Source organism: Suncus etruscus, chromosome 1 (assembly GCF_024139225.1).
Source record: "Suncus etruscus isolate mSunEtr1 chromosome 1, mSunEtr1.pri.cur, whole genome shotgun sequence".
Lineage (NCBI taxonomy): Eukaryota > Metazoa > Chordata > Mammalia > Eulipotyphla > Soricidae > Suncus > Suncus etruscus.
The window spans coordinates 207,693,916-207,716,497 of record NC_064848.1 but is presented as its reverse complement, the minus strand read 5'-3'; the positions used below and the strand labels follow the sequence as shown (position 1 = coordinate 207,716,497).

Here is a 22,582-nt window from a genome sequence, read left to right as displayed (position 1 = left end):
ATTTCTTTCTTTTTTTTTTTTTTTTAGTTTTTGGGTCACACCCAAACACTCAGGGGTTACTCCTGGCTGTCTGCTCAGAAATAGCTCCTGGCAGGCATGGGGGACCATGTGGGACACCGGGATTCGAACCAGCCACCTTTGGTCCTGGATCGGCTGCTTGCAAGGCAAAGGCAGCTGTGCTATCTCTCCGGGCCCTGCCTGAGATATTTCTGAGCACCGCCGGGTGTGCCCCAAAACCTAAATAATTAAAAAAAATTTATTTTGGTTTTTGGGTCATAAATATATTTTAAAAAATAAATATGCTTCCCTAAGGGACGAGTGCAGGCCTTTGGCAGCTCAGACTCACCCACCACACCTGCTCTCTCTCCAGTGTCAAAAGGGAAAAAGAAACAAACAGGGCTGGGCCTGCAGTGAGCCCAAGAGCATCTGCCTCCCGCGTGATGAGGGGTTGATGCCCTCCACTCTGTCCATGGAGAAGCAGGCAAGGGCGAAGACTCCTGTGCTCAAGCTCCAAGGGAGGGACAGGCAGGGTTGTGGCCCCGGAGGGCAGTGAGTGAGGAAGGCTTTAGGACTAGGTCCTAGATAGAGATCTTCCACGAGAATTCCTGCCCCTGTCTCATCCTTCCCAGCTCTTTCCGGATGTTTAGAAACAGTCCAATTGGTGCATTTTTTTTTTTTTTTTTGTTACACCGGGAACATGTGGGCCCTTTTTGTGTATTTTATTTTTGTTTTGTCTTTGTTTTTGAGTCTCACCCTATGGTGCTCAGGGTTACTCCTGGCTCTGCATTTAGAAATTGCTCCTGGCAGGCATTGGGACCATATGGGATGCCAGGATTTGAACCACCCAACCACTGTCCATCCTGGATTGGCTACTTGCAAAGCAAACGCCTTACAGCTCTGTTATCTCTCGGCTACTATTTGTGTATTTTAAATCACAATGTTTCCATATGTTTTTTGTTTGTTTGTTTTTTGGGCCACACCGGAGGCACTTGGTTTACTGCTGCCACTGCGCTCAGAAGTTGCTCCCGGCAGGCTCAGAGGACCATATGGGATGCTGGAAACTGAACCTGGGTCCATCCCAGGTCTGCGAATGCAAGGCAAACGCCCTGCTGATGTGCTATCACTCCAGCTCCACAATGTTTCCATTTGTAGCATTTCTTTTTTCTTTTTGGGGGGTTTTGGGCCACACCCAGTGACACTCAGGGGTTACTCTTGGCTCTGTGCTCAGAAATAGCTTCTAGCTTGAGGGACCATATGGGACTTTGGGATCAAACCTGGTCCATCCTGGGTCAGCCGCATGCAAGGCAAATGCCCTACTGCTGCGCCATCGCTCCAGCCCGGCATTTCTTTTTTTATTTTTTTTTTTTTTTTTTTTTTTTTTTTTTTTTTTTGTGGTTTTTGGGTCACACCCAGCAGTGCTCAGGGGTTTTTCCTGGCTCCGTGCTCAGAAATTGCTCCTGGCAGGCACGGGGGACCATATGGGACGCTGGGATTTGAACCGATGACCTTCTGCATGAAAGGTAAACGCCTTACCTCCATGCTATCTCTCCAGCCCCTCTTTTTTTAAACCTAAAAGAGGTGTCTCCAGTTACAGTGGGCCGAGGGAAGCTGGGCCCTTCCTGGCAATGCAGCTCTGTGGCCATTGGGGGTGGTCCTTGGGGGCATCGCAGCAGCACTCAATGCTGGGGACAAGTTTCAGAGTGTCGTGCCAGGGAGAGGTGCATGCTCCAGGCCTCGGAGCTGTCTCCAGCCCGTTTGGGGTTTTTAAGTATTTCTCATAACTTTAATGCCACACTGATCCTTGGTTGGCTGGGATTCCATCCTCACACCTGGAAGGCTCCACTAGGGGCTGTGTGCCCCTCACTATGATGCTGGTGCCATCTTTGGCGGGCACTGAAAGAAGCGCAAGTGCTGCCATCCTCAGACTTCCTCCCAGACAGCCACCCCTTCGACCGGCCTTGAGGCAGCCCTGGAGAGGCCCCAAAGCCCAGCACTGGCTCGCCCCTGCCCTGAACCCTGCTGCACCAAGACTCAAGACTCAGATGCTCCCTGTTCACAGGCCCGAAGGCAGTGGCACGGTGAGGCCGGGTGACGGATCCTGGCCTCAACCCCAAGCCGTGCCTCAAAGGTGGAGACCACAGGCAGGGAGGTCAGGACTAAAGGCACCCGACTGCCCCTGGCCGCGCCGCTGACTTGGCCGCATTCTCCAACACCACATATGGTCAGGAATAGCTCCAGAGCACGGCCCAACACTCTCCACCCCCCTCCCCCAAAATACAATGAACCCAGCCTACAGGGCCCAGAGCGCCACAAGCCCAGTCACCATGTTCAATTCCAGCGTATTCCTAGTCCAAGGGCATGTTCCCCATGGGTGGGCTCCAGCCCCACTTCCATGCCCTTCTGTTGTGTCTGGCCTAGAGCACCAGCAGGGGTGAACAGAGGAGGAGCGGGCTGGCCGGGCATGGCTACAGTGGGGGGTGGTGAGGGGAGCCTGGAGACGCATTTACCTGGCAGCTCTTCAGGTAGCTTCAGGACTACAGCGCTTCTGGGTCTCCAGGCCATGAGCTGGGATGCTGGTGTCCCCCTGAGCACCTTCCTTGGGCCAGACAGGGCAAAGCTCAAGGGAGACGAGGGCAGTGGCTCCCCTGAACTCTGTTGCCTGGCCAGAAGGAGCCTCTGGGCTGAGACAGCTGCTTTCAGTTGCTCAGGCCAGGCAGTGGCCCATGGTGGGCGTGTTCCCGGGGGGAAACTGAGGCACATCGGGCCGGTTGGTCTCAGGGGAGGCCTCTCCAACAGGCTAAGGTTTCAGCCTCGAAGGAAAGAGGAGCCAGGCCTTTGGTCTCCGGTGACCGCTTGTGCAGACCAGTTCCCAAACAAGCAGGCACGACCTGGCGCCTGGGCAGGGTGGGGTGCACCCAGGACACAGATCTGGATGGGTGTTCCTGGCAGGCCCTCGTGGCACTTGGGATCAGCGAGGGCGCCTGGTTCTGGCAACTGTTGTTATCTCCTTGGCCAGTCCCAACCCCGGTTCCCCAAGCCGGGCTGACCCCGGCCATCACCCCGAGGCTGCACATCTAGCCACGGCCGCCTCGCGGGGAACGGGGGACTGGCAGGCCGGCCCAGCGGGCACCTGAGCCCCGAGTCAGCCCTTGAATCTGGCCCCGGTCGCTCTTCCGCAACACTTTCTGCCAGGAGGAACACTGGGCACCGCCGGGGCCGACGGCAGGCAGGCAGGCGGGCAGGGCCGGGCCGGGCCGCGCCCGCCACGTCAGCCCGGCCTGAGGACTTTCTCCGGGGCAGGCGGGAGGGTGGTGGGCGCGGGCACCGCAGGGGGGCCCGGGCACCCCGGGAGGGCCCGGGCGCCCCGGCGGTGTCTGCACCAGCCCAGGCCCGGCCCTCGCTCCGGGCGGCCGGGCCTGCCTCTGCGCACCCCGACCGGCCGGGCCGCACGTAGGCAGGCAGGCAGGCAGGCGCCCGGGGCGGGGGTCGCGCCCGGCCCGAGGACCCCCGAGCGCGCCCGCCCCGCCCCGCCCCGCCCCGCCGCCGCGAGGCCCCGCCCCGCAACAGACCCCGCCTCGAGCCCCGCCCCCGTCGCCAGGGAAGTGACGTCACAGCGCCATGGCGGCTGCTCCTTCGGGCCGCTGAAGGGGGATCGAGGCCCGGGAGATCCGAGTCCATCCGCGGCGGGGAGAGGGCGAGCGGGCCCGGCGCGGGCCGGAGCAGCGGCGGCGGCGCTCGGACTGTCCCATCCGCCGCGTATTGAGGCGCTGGGGGCGGCGGCACGCCCGGAAAGCGATGGTGAAAGCGGGGCCGTGAGGGGGGGCGGAGCCGGCAGCCCGACCCGCAGTAGCGGCAGCAGCGGCGCCGCCTCCCGGAGCCCAGAGCCAGGAAGCGGCCGGGAGGGTCGCAGCGAGCCGAGCCGAGCCGGGCCGGGCCGCACCGCGCCGCGCCGCGCCGCCGCCGCCGCCATGGAGCTCCGAATCGGGAACCGGTTCCGGCTGGGCCGCAAGATCGGCAGCGGCTCCTTCGGAGACATCTATCTCGGTGAGGCCCGCACGTCGCCCCGGCCCGGCCCCCCGCCCGCCGCCGGTACCGAGCGCGACCCCGCCGCCGCACCTGCCGGGGACCGCCGCACACAAAGGCGGGGCGCGGCGCGGCGCGGCGCTCGCAGCTGGGCGCCGGCACTTGCTGGCCCGAAGGCCCGACGGACAGGGCCGGGCCGGGCGTTCACGGGCCCGCGGCGCCTCCACGTCGGGCCGAGCTTGCGAGCGCGTCGCGTCGCGTCGCGTCGCGGCGGCGGCTGCGGGGCCGGCCAAGCCCCGCGGGTCCTGGGCGTTGGGGCCCCGAGGGCTCCTCGTCCCCACGCAGCACAGGCTCCCGGCCCGGCTTCGGGGCCGGCGGCGGCAGGTGTTAGCCGAGGGCCGAGGCCCCCCAAACTTGCCCGGCTTCCCTGCACCGTCCATTTTGCCGTTGGGCCACACCCTGCGGTGCCCCAGGTGGTGCCCGGCCCCGCTCACCCAGGCCGGACCCTCCGTCGGGCACCCCGGGTGACGGAGCGTCACGCGCACGACCGGCCCCAAGGATAGGCCTGCCCTCGGCTCGCGTCCCAGGCCAGATCGAGAGCTCAGCCCACCCTCGCAAGGGGCCTGGCCACTGCGCCTGGCTCGCGAGCCACAGGTGTCCGTGCCCCCGGCACCCCAGGCATGCCCTGTGCCCTCCCGTGTCTTCCCAGGTTCCTGCACACTAGGGAGTGGCGCTGGGGCCCTTCCCCCGATCCCGGCCTCCTGCCAGTCCCCAGAGTGGCCTTTGCCCTCCTGACAGGCCCTCGGTCTCTGTTGATCAGGCTGGGCGAGCTGACTCACCAGCTGCTCTGCGGGACTTTGTTTGCAGGAGCTCACGTGGCCGGCCAGGCTCGATGGACGTAGTTTGTCGGATGAGATGATGACCCGGGCAGGATGCTTTGTGGGGGGAGATGAGGCCCTGGGTGGACGTTGTTTGTTGTGGAGATGAGGTCGTAGTTGGGGCAGATGAGGCCTGACCGAGAGGCGGTAGTGAGCATTTGCTTGCTGCTTGGTTTTGCTGTCCGGAATGGGGAGCCCCGAGTCCGGTGGCATCTTTCATACTTGGCCCTCTTAGGAAAGAGTTTGGGTTTGCTGTGAGGTCTGGGTCTCTTTTTTCGACCTGCCGCAGGATAATACTGTTTCTGAGGCTCGTGGGCCTCGGAGCTCAGGGAGCACTGAGTGTGGGACCCCAGCCGGGCCCTGTGAGATGTGGCGGCGATGGCCCGTGCTGCTGGCCCTGTGTGACCGGCCTGGGCGCTGCTGGTGGTTGCCATGGGAGAATCGGAGCCCCGCTCACCATTCTGCCCCGAGGCATGAGGTGCTGGCCACAGATTCCTTGTCTCTTTGAGGCAGACCGGTTGCTGCTCCGTGTCAGGCAGACTGGGGGGGACCTTCCTGACTGAGCCTGCAGAGATCTCCTCTTCTGGTGTGGGCTGGGCTTTCTGCTGGGGACTTTTCTCAACTTGGTGCTCAGGAGTCACTCTTGACAGTGCTCAGGGGAGCGCGTGCTCCTGGGAATTCAGCCCAGGCTCCTGCCTGCATCTGTGCTCCAGGTCTGGGAACTGTCTCTGGCCCCCCTGGTCCCATCCTGCTGTGTTTGGAAGCGGGGCTCCCACAAAAGCCCAGAAACACGCTGAGCGTTGCCTGTTGTCGTAGGTCTCACTGTCTGTGTTTCAGGGGTGACTGTCAGGTCACAGAGCAGGATGAGGACTGGTTCCCACCAAGTGGACTGTGCTGGGCCAGCGGGTGGGGGGGGCTCTGCCTGCTGTCACTGGGGCCCCCCCCCCCCCCCCCCCCCCCCCGGCCAGCGTTCGGGTGATGAGGCCAGAAGTCGTGTCCCAGGCTGGCTTGGAGTTTGGGTCTGAGGGCCACTTTGGGGGTGAGGTTGCTGCTCCGAGGCCCTGGGCCACAGCTATGGTCAGACGGGTGTTTCTTACCACCAGGGCTGAGCCAGGCCCGCTCGACATGCTCCCCAACCCTGGGGACTGAAAGGGCTTGTTTTCTTTTTTTGTTTCCTTTTTTTGTGGGTGACACTGGTAATGCTCAGGGGTTTTTCCTGGCTCTGCGCTCAGGAATCACTCCTGGCAGGGTGCTGGGGGTTGAACTGGGGTTGGCCACATGCAAGGCAAGTACACGCCTAGCTGTCCTATTCTTCAGCCCCTCTGTCCTTGAATGGTCACCTGGCAAAAGTAGACCAGTGGCTCGCACAGTTGCTTACCTTTCTCTCGTCCGGAAATCTGTACCGGAACTGTGGCTCCCTGTGACCCAGTCAAGTGCCGGTGTAGGGTGGGACAGAGAGGGGGGGAGAGGGGAGAAGGGAGAGAGGAGAGGAGAGGAGAGGAGGGAGAGAGAGAAGCTTGGAAGCATGGGGGCTGGTCGGCCACAGTTCCTTATTGCAGGAAGCAGATCTGTTACCGCATTGCTACAGCTCTTATTTTATCTTCCAACTTACAGGTTGGGGACTGGAAAGATAGTACAGTGGGGAATGCACTAGCTTGCATGCGGATGGTCTGGGTTTGAGTCCAAAGGACTGCGTAGGGTCCCCCAGTTCATCATAAGTTACCCTGCATTACAGAGCCATGAGTAAGCCCAGGTGCGACCCCCAAACAAACAAGCAAACAGAAAACTCACAGGTTGGTAAACAAGAGGCAGTAGCAGATATATCGCTAGTTTTAGCACAAAACTAATGAAAGGTGGGGCCGGAGTGATAGCACAGCGGTATGGCCTTTGCCTTGCACACTACTGACCAGGATGGACCTGGGTTCAATCCCCGGCATCCCATACGGTCCCCCGAGCCTGCCAGGAGCGATTTCTCAGCGCAGAGCCAGGAGTAATCCCTGAGTGCTGCCTGGTGTGGCCCAAAAACAAAAGAAAAAAATAAGGGAGTGGGACCAGCCACGGGACAGAGAGAGCAGCACAGTCATCTCTGTCCCCAGGAGAGCTAGCACAGCCCCTTTGGGGCCTGATGGACCACCATAGTTCCAGGCCGTGGGCACCCAGTCACAGAGCTGTCTGACTGCTGTGTGGGCAAGGCCTCCTCCTACATACACTGAGGAGGGCCCAGCTGTCATATGAGCCCTGCCCTGCTCAGACCTGCAGCATAGGGTCAGCATAAGGACATAGACACACGGGTGACGGGGAAAAGTAGACATTTCTACACACTGCACACTTCCTGTCTGCAAAGGGAGCCTCAGGGTTACTGTCCATCTCTAGGGCCTGGCAGCATCTCTAGGCGAGCAGAGAACCTCTGCTGCTCCTCACTCCCTCTCCAGGGCTTGGCTGGTCTTTGTTCCTCCACGATTAACTTTCGTGATTTCTTTCTTTGCCAAGGTACGGACATTATTGCAGAAGACGAAGTGGCCATCAAACTTGAATGTGTCAAAACCAAACACCCGCAGCTCCACATCGAGAGCAAGATCTACAAGATGATGCAGGGAGGAGGTAGAGCCTTTGCTCGGGGAAGGGGGCGGGGCCTCCGGCCAGGGGTAGGGTCCTACGCTCTCCCTCACACAGGTTCCCCTGCCCCAGGCCTGCCCTCACACCCGGGACTCGCTCTGATTTCTCTAGCTCTTTGCTGTTGGCCTTCTCTGTATGCCCAATCATACCCTTTGCTCCCAGTTTTGTGTGTGTGTGTGTGCGCGTGTGCGTGTGTGCGCGCGCTCGCGCACTTGAATGTGGATCCCATCGGTCTTCTGTGTGTGTGCGCGCGCCCCAGCGCATATGCCCGAGTACGATCAGTCTCCTGAGGGAGGCAAAGGTTTGAGCTCCCTGACCTCTGTTGCCCATCACTTCACTTGCTGTCCTGGTTCCCTGGCCACGTGTGCAAGACCAAATGCTCAGTGAGCACAGAAGCTTCGACCCTGAGTTTTAGACTACCCTGAACTGGAGTAGACAGTGTGTGTGAGCAGGAGAAGATTTTATCGGAACCCCCCAAGGGAAGACACAGAAGGGTCATGTCTGTGCTGCTCTCTGAGGAGCCCAGGGTGCTTTGGGCTTGCAGGAGTGTGGTGGACTGTACCCTTTTTGGAGCCCCCAGTAAGGCTCTGGCTGCCTTATTTGGATGTGCAGCTCACTACTGTGGTAGAGGAGTTGGGCTTTGCCCTGTCTGGGCCAACTGGTCACTGGACTGTCTTTTCTCCACAAAAGCGAGTTCGTGTGCTGCATCTGGGTTGCTTTCTACGTTGGTGACAGTGTCACAGCAGCACTGATGGCCACTGTAAGGGTGTCCCATGCTTCAGTTCTTGTTCCTAGAGCCAGAGCCGTAGGCTCCTGACTAACACAGTGAAATGAACACTTGTCCCTATTTGTCCCTGGACAGCCCGTGGACTTGCCGCTATAAAGCAGGTGCCTACAGCAATGGGGTCTGTAGGGACCTCGGTGTGGCTTGATGGGGAGAAGCCTGGGGTGGTGGAGTCAGATCTGAGTTTAAAGCCTTGTTGAGGCTGAAGGAGCAACATGTCTTCCACTCCTGTCCGGAGCAGAAGTGCCTGGAGCCAGGAGGGTTACCCTGGAGGAGCGGGGCTCCTGGGGTCAACAGACTGGCACAGGCTCCTAGCCCCACTGCTCTGTTTGGCTGAAGTCCTGCTGTGCCCAGGAGTCACTTCCGGAGTGCTGGGGCCCTGTGCGTGGGTGTGGGGACCAACCCAGACTCTCCTATACATGATGCCAGTTCTTTGAGCTCTCAGCCCAGTGCTAAAATGTGAGCAAGGATCTGTTTCCTCGGACTTGCCCAGATTCCTGCTTTAGAGACTGGAAACCCACCAGGTTCCGAGAAACGGCCCCCACCTGCTCGCCCACCAGCACCAGTGTGACAGGCTCTGCTGCTGCCCCCAGCATGCACTTGGTTACTGCCAGGATGCAGCGACCTTGTGTAGCTCACTACTCTAGAGTGCGGGGTCTCATCCGTGATGCTCGGGCTGCTCCTGGTAGGTAGAATTCAGGGATTGAATCAGGGCTGGCCACATGCAAGGGAAGTGTGTTAACCCTGTACCTACTCTCCAACCCCGTAAATACCTCTTTGAAAGTGTTCGTTGGGGGCGGAGATGGAACTTAGGACTTCACACATGCAAGGCAGGTGCCCTCCTGCTGAGCTAACAGCCTCCTTCCCACCAGCCCTCAGAAGCCTTTCTTCCAGGAAAGCAGAGTGCATGTCCTGGCAGAGTGTGAGCCCACTTGAGGGGGTTGGACTAGCAGGGAAAGGACTGGAGTCTCCTCCCCAAAGCCACCATCTCATCCCCAGACCATGGGGTGCCTGTGGGCGATCCTGTCCACGGAGGTGCAGCTGAGTTAGGGGGTCACCTGAGGGGGTGTCTTTTCATAAAAAGGGGGGAATGTGGCACACACATTTGAGCTGCCCAGGGAAGTGTGGGTGTGCAGGATACTTTGGTATGACACAGCATCACACACTTGGGCGTGCTCCTTGCCACAGAGTGCTGTGCATTGGCGCCTGCAGGTTCTTGCCAGGACATAGGCTGAACTTGAATATTACTGGGTCACACTGCAGGAAGAAGTCTGAATAGCAGGAACCAAAGAGAGTGAGCAACGATGTTGGCAAAGGATTTGGCAGAACCCAAAGACCCATTTGCGGGGACAGTGGCTCTAGAGCGACCAGCGTGGCCACTGTGCCCTCCAGGAAGCCGGTCGAGAAGGCCGCGAGTTTGCTCACAGCACCCCCGATGCAGCAAGCTGTGAAGGAACTGGCCTAGGTGCAGCCTGACGAGAGAGGAGAGGCAAGCGTCCATTTCCATTGGTTTAGGAGGCCTTGGATGTTTTCCAGAAAATTGGGGTCATCTAAACAGTTCGGCTGCCTAACTTGAAACAACTTAGGGCAATATCTAGAAACATCGGGCAGTTTTATTTGCAACTGTCTTAAGGTTGAAGTGCTGAAGTTTTTTGTTTGTGGGTTACTGCAGAGTCCCCATACTGGGGTCATGATATCTTACAGGTCTCGGTGGGCTGCTTGTACGTGGTGGTCCTGGCCCCAGTCTGCCCCTGCCTTGTGTGGTGCCTTTTAACTCGGGGAGGGAAAGCGTGTCAAGTGTTAGAACTACCCGAATGCTTCGGGCAGCCCCTTGCTCATCCTAAGGGTCACCGAGGCTGCTGGTGCTACTCACGTGTCCATGCAGCCAGGTGCTGCCCCGTTGCCTGCCCTACCCAGTGCCCACTCCAGGTCTTGACCCTGCTAGCCCCAGGTGGCTTGACTGCTCTAGGGCAGCACGCATGCCAGGCCGCCCTTCCCAGATGCTTGTCGGTGGTGCATCTGCGTCTGCCAAGCAGGGAGGCTTCTGATTGCCCAAGGAAGGAGGGCCATTGCCGACCCTGTCCAAGCGAACAGGCCTGCTTGGAGCAGCTTCTGCCTTCTTCAAGTTCTTGTGTTAGTTTTGGCAGCTCTCTGAGAGTCTTTTGGACCTGTGTCCATTGTGTCTTCTGCTTGTTTTCTTTTTTTGGTTTTTGGGCCACACCCGGCGGTGCTCAGGGGTTACTCCTGGCTGTCTGCTCAGAAATAGCTCCTGGCAGGCACGGGGGACCCTATGGGACACGGGGATTCGAACCAACCACCTTTGGTCCTGGATCCGCTGTTTGCAAGGCAAACGCCGTTGTGCTCTCTCTCCGGGCCCTGCTTGTTTTCTTTGGGGTGAGTGAGGGAGACTCCCATGTGGTGCTCAGGATGCCATTTGGTGTTCAGGCTCTAATCCCGGACCTCATGTGCCTGGCATGTATTTGCTCCGCCTCAGCCCTCTCCTAACCTGTTTGTTGTTAAGGGTCATCCCAGGTTGGCTTTTAGCATCTTCCTTTGAGGGATGGTGCCTCCCTCATGCTCTGGGCCATGACTTGTGCCGCTCATGATGTGGTTTGCATTCTGGGTTGCAGGTGAGTGCGTGGCCACGCCTGTGGAACAGGTGCTCAGTGTGGCAAAGCACGGGCCTGCTTCTGCTGGCCCCTACACAGAAGCTGGGGTGGGAAAGGAAGCTGGGAACCTCAGAACATGTGACCTTTGTCCCACATGGCCTGGAGGGTGCACTGGCTAGAGCAGGTTAGCTCCGCATCAGGGTAGAGAGCAGATTCGTTTTATCACCCCAACAATTACTTACAAACTACTTCTTTCTCCCAAGTACCAATGAGCCTCTATCTTTGGTTATACCCAATGGGGCTCAGGGGTTACTAGACTCTGCATTCAGGAATTACTCCTGGCATGCTCATGGGACCTTATACAATGCCTGGGATCTAACCGGGTTGGCTGCTGTGGGTAAGCCCAGCACCTACCTGCTGCACTGTGACACCAGCTCCACGAGTGAGCCTCTATAAACTGAGTTTTAGGTCTGTTGGCTGGTATCTGGTGGTGTGCTGCGTGTTGCTGGTAGGGAGGGAAGTGTTTGGTAAGCCAGCAGGGCAGCTGCACTCTGCTACTAGGTAGTGTTTGGGCACTGGGGCAGAGGGCCAAACCATAAGTTCAAGATAAACAGAGTTTTGGAGTCCGATCGTAAAGGTAGAGTTAACTTTGCATGTCTGCTCTTTTTGTGATCACGTTGACATGACTTTCTAGGATTTGCATATTAGCTCTCAGTGACTTGGCTCCTCCCCCACCTGGCTTCCAGACCCCACTTCCTGCACAAAGACACTTAGCTCACTGGTCCCAGTCGGGACAAGTGGGCTACGGCCTGACCTGGATTCAGGCAGACCCTCCCACCTGAGCGGCAGTGAGCAGTGCTCACATCCTTGTGCCCTTGAGCACTAACCAACGTGTGTGTGTGTGTGTGTGTGTGTGTGTGTGTGTGTGTGCGCGCGCGTGCGCGCACACATGTCCATCCGTCCCGGTCCGCCCAGGCGAGGCAGAGCCTATGGGATGCTAGTACCTAGCCTAGCTGCCTGCATACACGATGGACAGCTCCAGGGACCAGGCCCCACCTACCCTCTGGTATCTGAGAGCAAAGGTCCATAGGGACATACAAGAGCCGCAGCAGGCCAGACCAGAGCACCTAAGACACTTCACTGCTTCTGAGTCCACGAATCATGTGGAAGGGACATTGACCGGGACCGAGGATACTTGCTGGGTCCCCAGTTGGTCTGTGGGCTCCCTGAGGACCTGCCATACCACCCTACTTGAGCTTGGCAAGTACTTGATATGAGAACTGCCAGAGCAGCCCAAGGCAACTGCCTACAGAAAGGGGGTGACTTGGGCTGAAGGAGGAGAAAGGTGATTCTGCCTTCAGACACTTTTGGGTTGGTCCAGGCAAGAGGAAGATGGAGACATGTTTCCTCTTTCCAAAGATTCCGTTTGGCTGCTGGTGTCAACAGCAAAGCAAAATTTGAGTAGAGTCAGTATTCTGGGGCATTGGCTCTAAACCCTAGTGAGGGAGGACCTGCCAGCCCTGAGTTCAAATTCCCTTGGTAGAAGAGGTCAGCTCATGCACATGTGACCCTCCCAAGAAAACCTGATGGTGTTGGCACCTGCAGTCTACGAAGTGTCTCGCTGGCTCTCACAGAGAAAGACAATCTGCTGGGCAAATACACTTTTATTTGTTTTGGAGCCACACCTGGCTGTGTGCAGGGATCCCTCCTGAGGCCTCTGGAGACCAGATGTGATTGAACCCAGCCTCATGCAGGGCAAATGCCTTACCTGCTGTTCTATCTGCAGCCCCATCACTGGTTGATTTTATCTCCCTTTTGGAGAGAAGAGGTGTCTTTGGTCCTGTCAGAGGAGACCAAAAGCTGTCAGAAGCTGGGTGGAGGTCAGTGTAGCACAGAGTTTGGAATGGCCATGGCCTGTCAGGCAGCTGAGCTGGGAAACATAGGCTCATTGCTGCATCTGCCCGTCTGCAACGAATGTTAGTTCGAGAGGGCCAGGGTGGTTCTCTTTCAGGTCCCATCCTGGTCCCATCCCCGGCATGCCCTATGGTCTCCCAAGCTTGCTAGGAGTGAGCCTGAGCATCACTGATATAGCCGCAACCCCTGCCCTTAAGAACGCACAGGGCAGGTGCTGGGTGTGGGTGGAGTGCAACCTTGCCTTCTGAACCCCCGTTCCATCTGTGGTAGCGTGGGGTCCTCTGGGCACTACTGGGTTGATCATGAAAAAGACAAACACAAAATGGCCATTGCTGACAATAAATGTTTTTATTTTCTGCCTTAGTAGCCACCAATTCACAGGTTCAGGAAGGTGGAGACTATTGGGCTACCATAGCTGAATTGGTCGTCCGTAGCCTGCACGGGTAGAGGTGGATGTGCTCACCTTGGGGGCACACTGCAGTCTGCCCCTGTGCGCTGGACACAGGTCCCCTGAGAGCCCAGGATAGGCGCAACACTGATGTGGGCAGGCAGGACACCGCCCCGATGTCCCCACACCCCTTTCTCCCCATGTAGTGCACGTGTCTCCATGGTGGGGTGGCCTCACCACCCATCTGCCCTCACTTCTCTCCCAGGACTGGAGTCCAGGGGCCTGTGGGCCCTGTGGCTCAGGGAACCAACCAAAGGAATGTTTGGGTGCCACTGTCAGCTGCCGGGGGATGGGGCGTGGGTATGTCTGGGGCCCGCCCTGTCCTGAGAGCTGCTCTTGCCCGCAGTGGGCATCCCCACCATCCGGTGGTGCGGGGCGGAGGGTGACTACAACGTCATGGTGATGGAGCTGCTGGGGCCCAGCCTGGAGGATCTCTTTAACTTCTGCTCCAGGAAGTTCAGCCTCAAGACCGTCCTGCTCCTGGCCGACCAGATGGTGAGGCCTCCTGCTAGGGCACCCATGGCGGGGGAGCGGGCAGGAAGCCTAACCCTTGGGGCAGGCTGCATCCTCCATCTTCCCAAGACCGCTGCCTGGCGTGACCCGGTCATTGCTCCTCTGCCCCCAGATTAGTCGGATCGAATATATCCACTCGAAGAACTTCATCCACCGAGACGTGAAGCCAGACAACTTTCTCATGGGCTTGGGGAAGAAAGGCAACCTCGTGTACATCATTGACTTCGGACTGGCCAAGAAGTACCGGGACGCCCGCACACACCAGCACATCCCCTACCGTGAAAACAAGAACCTCACGGGCACAGCGCGCTATGCCTCCATCAATACGCATCTTGGCATCGGTGAGCCTTGTGGCCAATCCACCCGTCTGCCAGGCTTCAAGGGTGGGGACTGGGCTTCTCAGGTGGTACGTGTGGCCTGGGCCTGTACTCTGACTCTCTCTCTCTCTCTCTCTCTCTCTCTCTCTCTCTCTCTCTCTCTCTCTCTCTCTCTCTCTCTCTCTCTCTCTCTCCCCCCAGAACAGTCTCGGAGGGACGACCTAGAGTCCCTGGGCTACGTGCTCATGTACTTCAACCTGGGCTCCCTGCCCTGGCAGGGGCTGAAGGCTGCCACCAAGCGGCAGAAGTACGAGAGGATCAGTGAGAAGAAGATGTCGACGCCCATCGAGGTGCTCTGTAAAGGCTACCCCTGTGAGTATCCGCAGCCCTGTGCAGGGACAGTGGCGCCCAGCAGCAGCCCCGGCTGCAGGTGAGGCGAGGTGCAGCTAGTAAGTGTGGACTTATTGTTTTCCAGCTGAGTTTGCCACGTACCTGAACTTCTGCCGCTCTCTGCGCTTTGACGACAAGCCCGACTACTCATACCTGAGACAGCTCTTCAGGAACCTGTTCCATCGCCAGGGCTTCTCCTACGACTATGTGTTCGACTGGAACATGCTCAAGTTTGTAAGTGCTCATGTGTGACCGCTTCTCTCTCCTGGGTGGGTCTTGCCCGGGACTGGCTGAGGACAGTGGCCCCAGGCCAGGAACCTGTAGCTGGGAGCAGAGGAGATAAAGGCTGGGGTGGGGCCAAGAATAGGGCTCTGGGCTCCTATGCAGAGGACTCTTGTCGCTGTCTCTGTCACTAGTTGAGGAAGTGTGTGGACATGGAGTGAGAAGGTAGACAGGAGGGTCTGCATGTGTGTGTGTGCGTGCGTGCGTGCGTGCGTGTGTGTGTGTGTGTTGGTGTCTGGGTCACACCTAGTGTCACTCAGGGGCTACTCCTGGCTCAGAAATCACTTCTGTCAAGCTCAAGGGTCTATTTGGGATGCTGGGGATCAAGCCCAGATGTGTTCTGGGTCAGTATTGTGTAAGGCAAATACCCTACGTTACCGCTGTGCTGTTACTCTGGCCCTGAACTTTGCCTTTTTTTTTTTATTATTATTTTTATTTTATTTTTGGGCCACACCCGGTGACACGCAGGGGTCATTCCTGGCTTGGGGTACCATATGGGATGCCGGGGGAACGAACCATGATCTGTCCTTGGTCAGCTACGTGCAGGGTAAACACCCTATCGCTGCACCACTACTCCAGCCCCAACTTTTTTTTTTTTTTTGGGGGGGCCACACCCGTTTGATACTCAGGGGTTACTCCTGGCTATGCGCTCAGAAATCGCCCCTGGCTTGGGGGGACCATATGGGACGCCAGGGGATCGATCCATCCTACACTAGCGCTTGCAAGGCAGACACCTTACCTCTAGCGCCACCTTCCCGGACCCCCGAACCCAACTTTTTACTTTCTTTTTTTTTTTTTTTTTTTTTTTTAAGTCACATCCCTGGTTGTATGGTTCAACTTTTTTTTGTTTTGTTTTTTGTTTTTGAGCCATACCCAGTGACGTTCAGGAGTTACTCCTGGCTCTGCACTCTGAAATCACTCCTGGCTTGGGGACACCGGGGGATCGAACTGTGGTCCATCCTTGGTCAGCCTCGTGCAAGGCAAACGCCCTACCACTGTGCCACCGCTTCAGCCCCAACTTGTACCTTCTAATCTGCGACGTTCACACCCTTTTCAGACACCATTGCAGCTGTGTGCGTACATGGGTGTGTGTACATCTGTATATGCGTGAGTGCTTGGAAGAGCTTTGTCTTTTCTCTCTTTTTTTTTTTTTTTTTTTTGGGTTTGGGGCCACATCTGGCGATGCTAAGGGCTTTCTCCTGGAGCTGCACTCAAGAATCATTCTTGGTGGTGCTTGAGGGACCCCATGGGCTGCCAGGGATGAGACCCTGGTCCGCTGCATACAAGGCAAACACCCTCCCGTTGTAATATTGCTCTGGTCTCGGTTTGTCTTTTTGTTTGTTTTTGTTTTGTTTTTTGGGGCCACATCTGTTTTGACGCTCAGGAGTTACTCCTGGCTATGCACTCAGAAACACTCCTGGCTTGGGGGGACCATATGGGATGCTGGAGGATCGAACCGCGGTCAGTCCTAGGCTAGCGATTGCAAGGCAAACGCCTTACCTCTAGTGCCACCGCTCCAGCCCCGTGTGTGTGTGTGTGTGTGTGTGTGTGTGTGTGTATTTTTTATTTCCGGCCCCATTTTTTAAATTAAATAAAAAAAAATTTTTTTTTTTGGTTTTCGGTCATACCTGGCAGCACTCGGGGGACCATATGGGACGCTGGGATTCGAACCACCGACCTGCATGCAAGGCAAATGCCTTACCTCCATGCTCTCCGGCCCCCTAAATTAAAATAATTATTCACTTTTTGGACCACACCTGGTGACGCTCAGGGGTTACTCCTGGCTACGCGCTCAGAAATCGTTCCTGGCTTGGGGGACCATAAGGGACACTGGGAGATCAAACTGCAGTTCGTCCTAGGTTAGCGCGTGCCAGGCAACATCCTACCACTTGCATCACCACTCCAGCCCTCGGCTTGTCCTTCTAACTGTGGAGTTTATTGCTGTCTTCAGATGCTATTGTGGGTGTGCATGAGTGTGTGCACACTGGAAGGGCTTGTCCCTTACCCACGATGTTCACAACCTCTTCACTTCCCTTTTGTAGAACTTGACACTCAAGCTTTCCTGGGCGCTAGCCTCTGCTGGGGCAGCCCCAGCTCTGCAGTGGTCAGAAGAAGGGGACCTGCCCGGGTCTTGCCACATGGTGGGCCTCACTGTGCCAGGGTCCCTGGAAGTGACCCCGAGATGCTCTGCTGCCCCCTGCAGACATAGCCAGTTGCTACATAGGTGGCTCGTTTCAGCACACCCTGTGCCCTGGGTGGGGGTCAAGGCTCTTCGTGTCCCACAGCACCCCCAGTGCTGCTGCTGCTCTTGCTTCACCTCCCCATAGTCTCCTGGGACTTCCGCCACTGCGGGCGCTGCTCGGCCTGCAAGACCACATTTGGGCTCAGGAGTACAGGACAGAGGAGAGGCCGGGCCACGGCTGGCTGGTGCCCTGGAGGGAGAGGTATCGCCCTACAGCGCCGTGCTGTTTTAGCCTGGTCTCGTCCTCTCTCCTCAGGGAGCCAGCCGGGCTGCCGATGACGCCGAGCGGGAGCGTCGGGACCGCGAGGAGCGCTTGAGACACTCCCGGAACCCCGCGACCCGCGGGCTCCCTTCCACGGCCTCAGGCCGGCTCAGGGGGACACAGGAAGTGGTTGCTCCCACCCCCCTCACCCCTACCTCACACACCGGTGAGTGATCCCCCGGTGTATGGCATGTGGGCCTCAGTTGAGCCGGGCAGGCGGCTGCCATACAGCCGCACCTTGTGGTCTGTGCACTTGCGCGCTCTTCTCGAGGCGGCGTTTTCTTGTAGCCATGTTTCCCCTCGGCTCCCGTCCCCGCCCTGCACGACCGCCCCAGTCCCCTCCGCAGGCCCTGTGCGCTCCAGCCTCGCCTGTCTCCCTCCAGCGAACACCTCTCCTCGGCCTGTGTCTGGCATGGAAAGAGAGCGGAAAGTGAGTATGCGGCTGCACCGTGGTGCCCCTGTCAACATCTCCTCGTCCGACCTCACGGGCCGACAAGATACCTCCCGCATGTCCACCTCACAGGTATGCGGCCCGCGGGTGAGGGCTGTATGCCCATCCTCCCATGCACACCCGCTGTGGACCTCATACCCGCAGAGCCATGGCTCCTCTTGTGCCTACCCCCACTCGTGGTAGGCACTTCGCTCCTGTTCTTGTGAGCGGATGCCCCTCATGGCGCTACTGCTGGCCTGGGCTCTGGTGGAGCCTGCGCACCTCAGGGTCTCCTCTTCTGCATCCAGGGGCATGGCTCTGTGCTGCCTCCTCCCCTCTGGCCTGTCGTCCTTCTGGCTTCCACTGCTCATTCGTGGGGAGCACATCTTCATGCACATGCTGCTCCCTCCGTGTGCTCTGCCGGTCCCTCTCTCGGCCAGCTTGTCGGGGTCTGGATCTGTTGTCTGCCAGGCAGGCGAGGGCACATCTGCGTGTGTGGGCGGCTCTGCTGCTGCTGAGTCAGAGCCGGTGTGGCTGCTGCTCTGGTCTCCCCTGGGCAGCACTTGGCGCTCCTGCCTGCTCATGTTTCTGCTGGAGCGCATGTTGATGTGGCCACTTCACCCAGCTCCCCATGAGCCCAGGTTATGGCCCACTCAGGCCTGTGAGCACTGGACCACTTGAGACTGTCAGTGTGAGCGGAGCTAGGAGACACAGACTGCCAGGTGGTAAAGAGCCAGTGTGCCTGGTCCATGGTACTCTGAGGAGCTCTGCCAGACAGGCTCCTACTGGAAGGGTCATTCTCCACTCTCCCAGCTGTCCGTAAAGAGACGCTAGGTGAACTCGAGTAGAAGCAGGGCTCAGGTCTTTGAGTGTCTTCTGGAGTGTCTCCTGCCAAAGCACTCAGCTCTAGTCTTTGCCTGAAGGCCTCTCCCAGAGAGCGGGACTGAAGCAGAGTCCAGGGCTGCCCTTGCACCCCTGTCCTGACTTGATATGCCCTGGCACTCATGGGACAGCGGGAGCTAAAGAGCTTCATATTGGGTGGGGCTGTGGCATCTCTTTGTTTTTGTTTTGGGGACCACAACTGGAGACGCTCAGGGCTTTCTCCTGGCTCTCTGCTCAGGAGTCACTCCTGGCGGTGCTCAGGGGATACTGGGTTGCCAGGGATAGAACTCAGGTCGGCAGCATTCAAAGCAAATGCCCTCCCTCCTCACTGTGCTGTCCCTCTGTCCTGTGTCTCGGTCTTTGTGAGGCGAAGGGCCTCCATGTGGGAGCATTCACAAGAGGGATTCTGGCATCCACTTTCCATCAGTTCGCTCATTTGATCACATCTGCCCACGTCCCTCTGAGCATGACCTGCATCCTGCCCCCTGGTGTTCCCGAGGTCATCTCTGCCCACTGAGGAGCAGGACTCCCTGTCTCGGCACCAGGCCCTCTCACGGACTCCTCAGGAGTACCTCCATGGGCAGCCTTGGAGGGGTGCCAGGGTCTTGTGCCGTCTCTGCACCTTCCTGGTCAAGCAGGTGAGAAGCACCACCCTGGGCCGGCCCTCACACAGCTCTTTCCCACCTCAGAATAGCATTCCCTTCGAGCACCTCGGCAAGTAGCTGCGCGGCCCCGCTGGAAGGCAGCACCGGGTGAGTGCTCGGGGCCAGCACTGCGGGGAGGGCTTCACAGCCGCTGTCCACTGCCCGCATGCCAGGTGCTGTCCAGCCGCCTCCCTCTGCCCTGGCAGGGCCACAGGCCTGGGAAGCCGGGCTGTGGGCGAGTGTGTGTGTGCTCAGTTGCGCGCCTCCAGGGGGCTCTGCGTCTTTGCGTCTCTGCATCCCAGCGTCCCATCCCGGCTTCGCTCTTCCCGTCACTGGTTTCTGTCCTTGTTTGCTTTACTTTGACGTCGGTCTCTGCCGCGTTGCGTGCCTACAGCTGCCGTCTGTCCAGCCGCCACAGCCCCTGCTCCATCGTCCATCGGCGCATGCTGGGGGCCACTGGCTCCCTCTTGTCGCCACCTCTGCAGCTCCTTGGGCAGTGGCCTGCCCTGTCTGCCTTTACATCTTCCCGACAGGGGCATCCCTAGACCCCTGGTGGCCATGCCAGGTCCCTTTCAAGGCAGGGCTGGGATCAAGTGTCTGCCCTGCTTTGGACTCTGTTCTGGTTATTCTTAAGCTTCTTGGCTCCTCGCCTGCATGTCTCTTCCTGTCTTCCTGCTCCTCGTTCTGCTGAGCACACATCCTGACCACAGGGACCTCTGCGGCCTCAGTCACCTGCCGCCCGGCCCACCCAGCCTCCCCCTGACCTTCTCCTGTGCTTTGGCTCCGACAGATTCCCGGTCGGGTGGCTTCCAGTGGTCTTCAGTCTGCCGCGCCCCGGTGAGAGCTGCTGTGCCGTGAGGCAGACATGCATGGCTGAGCTCCTCTGTTACAGTGGCTTCCTAGTGGCACGTCCCCGGTCTAGGACCCATGTTAACGCCGGGACTCTCCAGCCACCCACCCAGCGAGCGACACCCCTGGGGGAACAGACACAAACTAAACCGGACAGACTCCAAGCGCTGCCACCCAGGCCCCACAGACTCGGCCTCACGGGCTGGGACGTTGGAGTGTTGTCCCCACGACAGCCCTGCAGTCCGGCAGCCTGACGGTGGTGGCGGCACTCCACTCCCGACGAGTCTGCGGTAACCTCCGACTTCCACTTGGTTAAGACAGTTTTGTATCATTTTGCTAAAAATTACTGGCTTAAATCTGTGTAAAGAAACCTGTCTTTTTATTGTTTCTTTCTTGTCTGTTTTGCGGTCTTGAGAGATGTTCAATTTAAGTAATCCTGAAACCAAGATGTCAGTGGAGTTTCTGTGCAGACGGCGAGAGGCGGGAGAGGGCCGGGCTTTGCTTTTCTGCATTCTGTGCTTCTGTTTTGTCCTGTGGTCCCTGTGGAGAAGGGTTTTCTCACCTGACGTCTAGTACACGTGTGTGTGTGTGTGTGTGTGTGTGTGTGTGCGCGTGTGTGCGTGCGTGCGCGTGTGATGACCCACTGTCTAGTCTTGGCTGTCGCGCTCCTGTCACCACCTTGGAGCCCCTTGGCGTCTCGGATCCAACCATCACAGCAGGGCCACTGAGGAGACCAGACTGCTGTGGTGGTTGCCTTGGCCTTGCATTTTGGGGGAGTGGCCAGACTGAAGAGCAGCATCGAGGGCAATGAGGGCATCCATCCGTCTGTCTGTCGGCAGCTGTGCATCAAGGACGTCTCCAGTGGAGATGGTGGATGATGACGGGAAAGGTCATGACCATGTGTAGACACCTTCATCCCACAGAGCCAACTCCGTAGACACGGGGTGTTGGCTGGAAGTGCCAGCCCAGGACTCCTGCTCTGTACCCAGCCCTGAACTGACTGCCCACGTGCTCCTGGGAGTGGACAGGACTGTGTCCCTAGACATAGACCCGGTGGTCACGGCCTTGTGGGGCCTTACTGTGACTTGGCCCCTGAGCAAAGCTTCCTGCCAGGTGGCCACAGTCACCGCAGTGGTGCCGCTGCCACCAGACGCTGTGTGACCCCTTGGTGTGGTCGGGCCCGTGTCTGGGCTATCCTGTGCCCATTGAGCCTGTGTCCTCCTATCGTGTAAATAATAAACTTGTAAGACTCACCTGCGCCGCACCCCCTCATGCTCTTTATTACCTGCGCCTGCTCAGAGCAGCTGTATGTCCTGGGCACCAGGGAAGGTCTGCCCAGCACCTTGCCATCCCGAGACACCCTGGTGCCCACGGACTCTGCACACAGGAGATTGGATCTGTCCTTGCCCAACATTGGCAAGCCCCAGCCCAGGGCACCAGGCCTGAGGGGTGTGGAGGAGACCCACCCCCCAGGTCCGCCAAGCTTCCCTACACAGTCCCTGGGGTACTGGTACCCCAAGACCACTGTTTTTTGGAGCTGTTTTTGGCTTGAGGCAGAGCTCAGGACCCCTGGGCCCTCAGAGCTGGGTGGTCTGGGACCCTGCCTGCCCCGTCCCAGTAGAGTGGGCGCTGCTGAGCACCTCTGCCATGCAGGCCTACCTTTTCTTTTTTTTGTTTTGTTTTTTTGTTTTTGTTTTTGGGCCACACCCGGCATTGCTCAGGGGTTACTCCTGGCTATCTGCTCAGAAATAGCTCCTGGCAGGCACGGGGGACCCTATGGGACATCGGGGTTCGAACCAACCACCTTTGGTCCTGGATCGGCTGCTTGCAAGGCAAACGCCGCTGTGCTATCTCTCCGGGCCCAGGCCTACCTTTACAATGGCCCCTACACTATGGACCTCAGCTAGGGCTAGGTGTGAAACTTCCCAGGGAGCATCCTGATTTGATGCAGCTGCTGGGGGAGCCCTGATGAATCTTTGGGGAGGAGTCCTGCCGCAATGTCTGCCCACACCATTCTCACAGGGAGTGGCCATCACAGGGAGACATTGGAGGGAGGGTATGAGTGATTGCTGCACGGGTCACCTGGATTCTAACCCTACACCTCGTGGTTCCTAACCCCACCGGGGTTGATCCCTGAGTGTAGAGTCAGGAGTCACCCAGACTCCACTGGGTATGGCCCCAAAATCAACCAACCAACCAACCCCGCAGGCTGAGGCAGTTTAGGGTGACTATTCAGAGCCTGTGCCCTGGAGTGGCAGGAACAGCCTGTGAGGAGCCTGTTGGCTCAGCTTTCCCAGGCCCTGACTGGGTGAGGCGGGCGGGCCAGAGAGAGGCGGGCAGGCAGGAGAGTGGCAGGGCCCTCATCAGCTCTTGCTCGCTTTTCGTTGCAGAGGAGCAGGGATGCGGCATCTTTCCGGCTGCACACAGCCCGCCAGGGGACCCGCTGCCGTCCCCAGCGCCCTCGACGCACCACCAGCGGCCTCTGACAGGCGCCTGCCA

The 22,582-nt window shown here is 58.5% G+C and overlaps 1 protein-coding gene across 2 annotated transcripts; it reads left to right on the top strand.

The window, feature by feature from the left end:
* The first annotated feature begins 3,841 nt into the window (after positions 1-3,841).
* CSNK1D (casein kinase 1 delta) lies at positions 3,842-21,344 on the top strand. 2 transcript variants are annotated; one of them, XM_049776552.1, is made up of 10 exons: positions 3,872-4,044; positions 7,392-7,502; positions 13,619-13,767; positions 13,898-14,126; positions 14,304-14,474; positions 14,578-14,726; positions 17,273-17,444; positions 17,662-17,801; positions 19,280-19,342; positions 20,025-21,344. In XM_049776552.1, the coding sequence occupies exons 1-9, from the start codon at positions 3,969-3,971 to the stop codon at positions 19,310-19,312; spliced, it is 1,230 nt and encodes a 409-aa protein (XP_049632509.1). In that variant the 5' UTR covers positions 3,872-3,968; the 3' UTR covers positions 19,313-19,342; positions 20,025-21,344. The 2 variants fall into 2 exon arrangements, with proteins under 2 accessions (XP_049632517.1, XP_049632509.1); XM_049776560.1 differs by lacking the exon at positions 19,280-19,342 and having other exon boundaries at positions 3,842-4,044.
* Positions 21,345-22,582: the final 1,238 nt, after the last annotated feature.

What these genes read in the sequence shown, in the direction of transcription:
- CSNK1D (XM_049776560.1), top strand. Translation starts at nt 3,969, where the DNA reads ATGGAGCTCCGAATCGGGAACCGGTTCCGGCTGGGCCGCAAGATCGGC. An exon ending in CAAGATGATGCAGGGAGGAG is followed by an intron (nt 7,503 to 13,618) that starts GTAGAGCCTTTG and finishes TCTTGCCCGCAG; the next exon opens with TGGGCATCCCCACCATCCGG. An exon ending in TGCTCCTGGCCGACCAGATG is followed by an intron (nt 13,768 to 13,897) that starts GTGAGGCCTCCT and finishes CTCTGCCCCCAG; the next exon opens with ATTAGTCGGATCGAATATAT.